This window comes from Manduca sexta, unplaced genomic scaffold (genome assembly GCF_014839805.1).
Source record: "Manduca sexta isolate Smith_Timp_Sample1 unplaced genomic scaffold, JHU_Msex_v1.0 HiC_scaffold_407, whole genome shotgun sequence".
Taxonomy (NCBI): Eukaryota; Metazoa; Arthropoda; class Insecta; order Lepidoptera; family Sphingidae; genus Manduca; species Manduca sexta.
The window spans coordinates 1-8,937 of NW_023595195.1; the positions used below are offsets into that span (position 1 = coordinate 1).

The following is an 8,937-nucleotide window of genomic DNA, read 5'->3' on the forward strand; positions in this document are numbered from 1 at the left end:
CACACAACAACAGTAATTTTATTAAAAAAATGTTTGGAAATGAATAGAAAAGGAACTGATTTTGAACGCGTGAATTCAATATATTTCTTTGGTTTGTTGCTCCATCGTTAAAAATCTCAGATTAAAAATCGTCGTTTTGGCGTGATTAGCTATGTCACTGTCACTGTAAAACTGTCAAATAAAAAAATTGAGTCTATATCACGAGTGTCAAGCAGACCCGTTTAACTCGGCGTAAAAAAGTAACACAATAGCGATGAGCAGCTATCTCACTTTTCACGATTTTTCCATACATTTAATGAATCGTTCCTTAAATGTCTCTTTCTACACAACGTCCTTTATTAGTGTGTGTATTATAGTATAAGCTGTCATTCGATCGCAAATAAGCGTCTCTAATCTCGGATTCTGAAACGACGCGTAGCGCCATTTTTATTGTGGTTAACCTTTAACCGCTGCTTTGAAATTGAATTTTCCGTCGCAATTCGCTATTTTGATTTGAAGGCGGTTTTCATTTATTTATTATCTAATTATAGTGCTTTATTGTGTGTGAATGTTTTTGTAAACAGTATATTATAAAAGCAATCATTTAGTGTTTACCAGTTTAAACGTGTAATTGTTTTTTTCGTATAGTTTGATTTATTTGATAATATAATGGTTTATAAGTGCTCTGTTCCCGGGTGCAGTACTCGAGGCCGAGGTATTAAATATTATAGTGTGCCGTTCACAAATAAAAAAAGGTGGGAAGAGTGGTTAAGTTTATGTCCATTCCTACAAAATTATCCTCCTACTCAACGCGAAAACATTCGTTTTGTCATAAACATTTTATTCCCGAACATATAAAACAGAATCTAAGATTAACACCTAATGCGATTCCTTTAGTAAACTTAGGAAATACAGATAAATATAAAGTTACAAACCGAGATTTGATATTAGAAATTGAACCCACTAGTAGCATTACTGAACCCTTTATTTTTAAAGTAGTTAACCCTTCTGAACTTAATCGACCCACTATAGAGCAAAATTGTTCTATCATACAAGAACATCAAAGTTCTGAGCTGTCTAGCACGGTATCAATTCATGCTTCATTGAATGAAGCAAATAGTAGTACTCCAACTCAATTTACTCCCAATATACCTCACAATACGCAATACCCAATATGTATAACCCCTTCCACATCAACCACCATTGCTGTGTGTAATGAGCACAAATTACAAAGTCACAGCCTAGTTAAACGTAGATTAACTAATCGTATTAGATTAAATTCCAATGAATGTACCCCTCGTAAACGAATTTTACGCTCTTCAATTCACATTTTAAAGAATAAATTACGTCTCTTGCAATCAAGGTATAAAAAGTTAAAGACTAGATTTGACCTTCATGCACCAAAAACAAAGGTGTTCTTGAAAAATATAACATTTTGAGTACATATGGGAAATTATTAGTAGATTCACAATTACGTTTGACTGGTAATTCATTAAAAGGTCGCCGTTACACAGACTCAGAAAAGTTTTTGCTTTATCATTATATAAGTTAAGCCCTAAGTGCTATAGATTTTTACGAAAACATTTAGCATTACCATGTAAATCCCGAATTAATTCTCTACTCAGCAATATTCCTTTGAGGCCTGGTATTAATGACTTTATATTTCAACATTTGGCAGATGCTGCCTTGGATAAACCCGCAATAGACAGGCAATGCACATTAATGTTTGATGAAATGTCCATTAAAAAACACTTAAATTTTAATTTCTTTACTGGGGTCATTGAAGGTTTTGAAGATATAGGTTCTGGCAAACGCACAAACAATGTGGCTGATAAAGCTTTAGTTTTTATGTTACGGGTTTGTTTTCTCCTTGGAAAATTCCAATTGCATTTTATTTTGCTCGAGATGGGGTTAAAACATTTGTTTTAAAAAATATTATTAAAGAAATAGTATTAGCAGTTTTTAAATCTGGATTCATAGTAAGAGCTACAATCAGTGTTCCAAACCAAGGTTCTGCCAATGTTGCTGCTATTAAGTCATTAATATCAGATTCTAATGCTGAACTCCTACGTAGTAACAAATATACCAATGACATCTGTTATAAAATCGGCCCAAACCAACTGTACCATATCTATGATGTACCTCATTTATTGAAATGTTTTCGCAATAATTTTCAGAAAAAAAACCTACTCATTGGCAACCAAAGGGCAAAGTGGGAGTATATTGAGAGACTTTATAAAGTGGATGGTTTTGGTGGCAGAGCAAGAAGCACCAAACTTACTGAGAAGCACATAAATCCAACTTCATATGACAAAATGAAGGTAAATAAATATACATTGTTCTATCACAGTTCTGTTTACAAGTCTTGACTGATTGATAAAAGATTGAAATCCTCCCTTATTTAAGCATGATTATTGTACTTTGATAATTGCTCCTAATATACTTTTCAATATTGACATTATTAAAAATTACCCTTATACAAACTCTAATTGGCCTAACTGGCATCATATTTATTGTGCTGCTTCAAATAATAATGCATCAACTGTAGGCATAGGAGTTTGTCACCTACAAATTAATATTATAAAAAACCTCCTGGACTGGATTTATTTTGTCGACAGCTGCCATAACAGTTGATAACAGGTCAAATAATGCCATATGAATAGAACTGTGCTTATGAAAACCTTTTAGATCAGCACAGAATAATTTATGTTTTTCGAAATATGAGTAATGAGCACAGTTAGTCTGTAAATTACTTTCCCAATAACTTTTGAAAATTACGAATTTTTGCTATAACCATAAAAACATTATAGACCTATAATTCTTCATATTACTTTTTGGAATATAATATATTCATTATCCATAAATGTTATGTTGCTTTCAATAATATTAACAAAAATTCTTCATATTACTTTTGTATAATAATATATTCATTATTCATAAATGTTATGTTGTTTTCAATAATATTAACAAAATAATAAATAAATTCATCTATGCATTGTCTGTGAGATTTGTATATGTGATTAATTTTTATGTTCGTTATTGACTCTTGATACTTGTAGTATGAATTTGTTAATTATTTGCCATGCAGCTTTAAACTTATTTTTGGAGTTATTTATGAAATTATTATTTTGGGCTTTTTGAGTTATCTTTATGATTTTTCTATAAAGTGTAGAGTATTTTTAAACAATCAGTCTATTTTTTCAATTCGGTTTAAATCTATATTCCCATAATGTCATGTCGTGTGCCAAATATGATACATCTACCTTATATCACCGCCTTATTTTACTTGAAATCCATCCTTGTTCTTTTAACCATGACATAATAAATAAAACTTTATGTATATTCATCATACAGAATCATGTAAAAAAATATATATTATTTATAGATTTAAAGAACACTTATAATGAGATGCATGCATTTATCACTTAAAGCAACAATATTAGTTAGTCTTTGTTACTCTTCGCGATAATATGTAACTTAAGGTTATAGCTTAAGGTCCATTTTTCATACATTTTGTTTAATACGACGAAATTTTAAAGGCCGAAATATCCATGCATATTAATTATTTTTACGTTTTTCTTTCAACTGCGAGAACTAATCACTAACTAGACGTGAATTTAAATTCTTTACTTGTCAATACTTGTTTAGTTACCCAGATTAAAGGTGAAACAAAATGTATGAAAAATGGACCTTAAGCTATAACCTTAAGTAAATTATTAAAAGTATCACTGTCTTTCACATTGTTCGACAATTTATTAGACAGCTGTGCACCAGGGTCGTAGCTTAGCGGGGGGTGAGTGGTGGTGGGCTACCTTAAAATACTAATGCAATACCTTAATAATCAACTATAACAAACTAAACATTTTCCATTTCTTATAACGAAGCCTAACAAACTAGATGCTTTTTAATTATATATTCCATATGTGGAATCCTCTAATGAATGAGTCCTCTAAATTGCTCAGTAACAATTTGACATCGTCGGGAGAATTAATGGACTTCAGGATCTTTAGGTCATCAGCAAACATGAAAGGTGTGGAATGATGCAAGCAATTGATAATGTCATTTATGAACATATTAAAAATAACAGTCCCAAATGGGAGCCCTGTGGGCACCCCAGAAGCAATATGATGGAAATTGGAACTAAAACCATTAAGAACCACATGGTAAGTGCGACCAGTAAGATAAGATTGAAACCATTCATACATGTGCCAAGAGTACCCATACCCGGATAACTTCTGCAGCAAGAGTTCGTGAAAAACGTTGTCAAAAGCCTTACTGAAATTTGTATATATTACATCAGTTTGCATGTTATTGTCTAAGACTTCTGAAAGCAACTCAGTAAAAGAGACCAAATTAGTGCTTGTTGAGCGAAATTTAACAAAACCATGTTGGTGTTCAGTTAAAAAATGGTTTGAAGTAAGCTTCCAGATATGGAAATACTACAAATTCAAACAATTTTGCCATAGTAAAAAATAGAAATCGGTCGATAGTTGGACATTAATGTGTTATTGCCCGACTTGTGTATCGGCACCACTCTAGCTACCTTCCATTTCTTTGGAAAAATTCCGGTTTTCAGTGATTTTTATAGATTTTACAAAGTGGACTAGTCAGATTTCTTGTTCATGCAACAATAAAATTTGGTGGAATATTGTCTGGGCCAGAACCTTTGCTTATATCAAGAGTCTTAAGTTTACGTGAAACTTCATTAAGTGTGATGTGCAACGACGTAAAACTACGAGTCCAAGTCCGAGGAGTAACTCGCACAGCTATCCATGAAATGATAAGAAAAATTCGGGTTAGCATCGACATTCGACTCCATTAGTATCTTTCTCGTACACTGATGCAAAGTGCGAAGCAAACATATTACATATTTCAACTTCTTTGGAACTAACTTGATTACCATCGGACATCGAAGCTGGGAGAAAGCAAGATCCTCTTCTTTTGGCCTTGATGAATGACCAAAAATGATTATAAAAATTTTAAATGCATGCAACAATAAAATTTGGTGGAATATTGTCTGGGCCAGAACCTTTGCTTATATCAAGAGTCTTAAGTTTACGTGAAACTTCATTAAGTGTGATGTGCAACGACGTAAAACTACGAGTCCAAGTCCGAGGAGTAACTCGCACAGCTATCCATGAAATGATAAGAAAAATTCGGGTTAGCATCGACATTCGACTCCATTAGTATCTTTCTCGTACACTGATGCAAAGTGCGAAGCAAACATATTACATATTTCAACTTCTTTGGAACTAACTTGATTACCATCGGACATCGAAGCTGGGAGAAAGCAAGATCCTCTTCTTTTGGCCTTGATGAATGACCAAAAATGATTATAAAAATTTTAAATATTATCTTCTATACTTTCAAGATAATGTATTATAACATTTATTTAATAAGGATCTGCAACTCTCTGAGTAATTTAAATTCTATTCCATTTAACGGGTTCTTAAAAATTTATAGCATTGCCGAAACTTATTTTTTTTTCTCAACATACATATGAGGTTGCGATTAAACCCAACCGGATACTTATTTACTTCTTAGTTTAAATTTAGGTACATAAAGTTGGATAGTCTCATGTAAAAATACCGTAGAATTTAGTGAGCATATCATTGACGCCGTTGTGACCAAGTACCTTTTCCCAATCTACATTATCGAGATGTTTCCCAATAGCATCGTAATCGCCTTTCGTATTCTCGCATCGTATCTATGGGCGCAAATTTATATTTAGTGATTATATTATTATGAAAAAGTCTAGAATATTAAAGAATGATATTTAAATAAGTATTTACAACCGCAATTCTATATTTATTAAGTTTCAGAATAAATTAGAAACTGTATTGACTATTTGAGTGTTTGGAAAATAATGGATATTTATTTATATCATTATTTAATTGTTTATGTAATCTAAACGTCTAAAGTAAATTCAATTAGAATTGTTAATATTATCCTGATTTCTATATCATTGTTTTAATCTATAAGTAAAAATATTCACACCTTGTTAATAGCGGCATCTGTTAGAAAATAATGTAAAATAATAGTTTGCTTACTTAAAAAGTTATTTATGTAAAGTAATATTATATCTAATTATGTAAAATTCATTATAATATTAATTTTGAATATTCAGCTATAACCTACGATTTATTGTACAGTAATTTTAATTATTTTTCTAAAAGGAAGTTGCAGTTAAATTCACTATGACTCAATTGGATTATATAAAGCCTGGTCATTTTAAATTCACTTCACTTGTGTTCCAAGATCAAGAGAGAATAAACCAACCAATATTAAGTTTGTGTTTTCATTATAATGGACTCCGAACACGTGGATACTGGCTTATCTCCGACATATCCATAATCAGATTTCTTTATTTAATTTCGTTACCATATCAATCAATGAATCAATTCATTTATTTTGCAAATATGGGTACCTTAAGTATTAGGTGGTGTATTTTATAACATAGCGTCTTACCATATTTAGGCGAATGACGTGCAAAAATTACAATATAAAGTTAAGCTAAAATAACAATTTAATATTAATATAGTATATTAATATAGTATAGCATTAGGTAGGTATGATAATATAATATAATCTATCACAGTTGTTACAAATTGTTACACAAAATTATTCCTGTAAATATTCTCTTATATAATAATATGTCTTATCAATTAAAAAGGTTTTAATTTACGTTTAAATATATCTATGTTTTCTATGTTTACAATACAACTTGTAATTTATTATATTATATTCTTGGACCCATGCAGATACCGCTCTTATCTAATAGAGCTGTATTGTTAGGTGGCATTTTTATTTCGTTTGCTATAATATTTAGTGTACATAATATATGTAGGTTTCTTTTACAAATATTGAAATTTCGTATATAAATAAACTAGTTAATGTAAGAATTTTTCCTTAAGTTCCTTCCAGTTTTAAGTTGCAGTACACCTGGAGCCCTAAAAATCGTATGGCTTCTGCCTGTAAGTGATAATTTATAGAAAGCAATTTAGTTGCTGACCTATTCTTGAAAAAAAAAAATAAGATAATGATTTCTTATATTTACGCGAATGTTAGACATTAACTAATTATTTCGATTTTATCAGCCTGTATTTTATTTTCTCCCGATTATTTTTGCAGCCTTCATGGTCACGGGGATCATGACCATGAAGGCTGCAAAAACGTCGGGAGAAAATAAAATACGAACACCGCGATAGAATCCGAAAATTAGTTTAATTTCAAAAATAAGATGTTTTACTTTAAATTAATTTATAAATGGTTTTCTGTAAGCCAATTCACAATGTCCTCTAATGCCTTATTTACTCTAGCCTCTAGTAATAACTGAGTTTTCTCAGAGAATAGTACCGTACTATCATCAGGAAATAAAATTATATCATCATTACTGATCCTTTTCCTTTCATGTTTCCAATAAATCGTATTCTGTGATTAAATTAACCACTTTCCCCAACTTGAAATTGGCATAATGTACAACAATTGTCATAAAAAAACCTTAATATAATATGTTAAATTGCCGTATTCTTGTGAAAGTATTGGCCAGAATATCAATTTCTTTGGGCCATTTAATTAAATATCTTTAAGCTCATAACAGATTAAATAATCATACCATGATTAAAATCGTTCATTTATTAATTTACTAATATATTATTTATATTATTAACATTTCAGGTCAAATTTGCAGCCCAAGTTTTAGCCGGCAAGTGGCTACATCACTAGAAATCCAGATGAAGTCTCTGCTATCTCTCCAGGATCATGATTACATAAGTTTAAATGAAGACATTGGAAATGGTTTGTTCACAGCAGAAATTCTTCTTTTATAAATAATTTGTTTGATAGTTTAAATGGTTTTGGTCATTATGGGAATAAGTTAAAACATGCTCTTTCATATAATTCGAGCACATTGCATTCTGGAATGATGCTGTGAAAAGCTAGCTTCAATGCGCTTTGACGCTTCCAATGAAAGGGAAAGGAAGCCTTTATCACTGAAGCATTTTGAACATAATATAAAAACAATAAAACATTTGTGGTCAGATCTGCTGAGAATTGATGGTGTTAAATTTTTAAGTCTTAGACGTCTTAATCAAGATCCGATAGAAAACTTTTTTGGTCAAATAAGGGCACATGGTAATTTTAGTACAAATCCTAATTGTACTCATTTTGTATCGGCTTTTAAAACCTTGTTGATTAACAACATTACTACCGGTAAATCTTTATACACTAATTGTTCTGATGATGATGACAAAATGTTGGGAACATTAAAACATTTAGTCAGCCACCAAAATATGGTTCATACACTGATAGTCTTCAATGTAATGAAACTAACTTTATAGAAATTTCTATACCTAACGAGAATATATTCCAACATAAGTCTGTACCATATATTGCTGGTGCAGTTTGTCGTTTTTTGATGTCCAATTTGAACTGCAAAGATTGTGATAATTGTACAAAAGCACTATTATCTCAGAGAGAGTCATTTCACGAATTAATTAATTTAAGAGAATATAGTTCCAATGTAGATAGGTTATGTTATCCTTCTAATAATTTTAGTCAAATGGTCTGGCAGAGTATTTACATTATTGACAAGATGATGCCATTTCTTTGCAGTGTTTATATTTATTCTGACTTAATAAGTAATTTAATAAAATATATTGACACTACTTGGTACAACTGTAATATTCACAAAACGGCTGTTATTAAAGCTTTTGGTCCTACATAGTTAGAATGCAAGTTAAGCAGTGGTGTATTAATTTTAATAATAGAATGAATAATATTGATTCAAGGCCTAAAGATATAGAAATGGAAACTCTAATCCGTGAGAAAGTCACAAAAGGATTGAGTTATAGATCACAAAGAAGGCGTAGTTCCTAATCTCAATTTAATTAAAGTTCTTCATAGTATTTTGTCCACAATTATTACGATTTTTTGCAAATGAAATTGATGTTTTTAAAG

General features: G+C 30.8%; 1 protein-coding gene across 10 annotated transcripts; it reads left to right on the top strand.

The window, feature by feature from the left end:
• The first annotated feature begins 205 nt into the window (after positions 1–205).
• On the top strand, positions 206–8,839 carry LOC119193353. 10 transcript variants are annotated; one of them, XM_037446944.1, is made up of 4 exons: positions 206–343; positions 2,157–2,300; positions 3,990–4,142; positions 7,657–8,839. In XM_037446944.1, exons 1-4 carry the CDS (start codon positions 254–256, stop codon positions 7,702–7,704), a joined length of 435 nt encoding a protein of 144 aa, XP_037302841.1. In that variant the 5' UTR covers positions 206–253; the 3' UTR covers positions 7,705–8,839. The 10 variants fall into 10 exon arrangements, 1 of the variants encoding a protein (XP_037302841.1); XR_005113926.1 differs by lacking the exon at positions 7,657–8,839 and having other exon boundaries at positions 221–343; positions 3,981–4,142; XR_005113927.1 differs by lacking the exon at positions 7,657–8,839 and having other exon boundaries at positions 221–239; positions 3,981–4,142.
• The last annotated feature ends 98 nt before the right edge of the window (positions 8,840–8,937 follow it).

Excerpts from the sequence above, each read along its gene's own strand:
- LOC119193353 (XM_037446944.1), top strand. The coding sequence starts at position 254 with ATGAGCAGCTATCTCACTTTTCACGATTTTTCCATACATTTAATGAAT. Across the intron at positions 344-2,156 it reads ACACAACGTCCTTTATTAGT|AAAAAAAACCTACTCATTGG; the intron begins GTGTGTATTATA and ends AATAATTTTCAG. Across the intron at positions 2,301-3,989 it reads CTTCATATGACAAAATGAAG|GTCATCAGCAAACATGAAAG; the intron begins GTAAATAAATAT and ends CAGGATCTTTAG.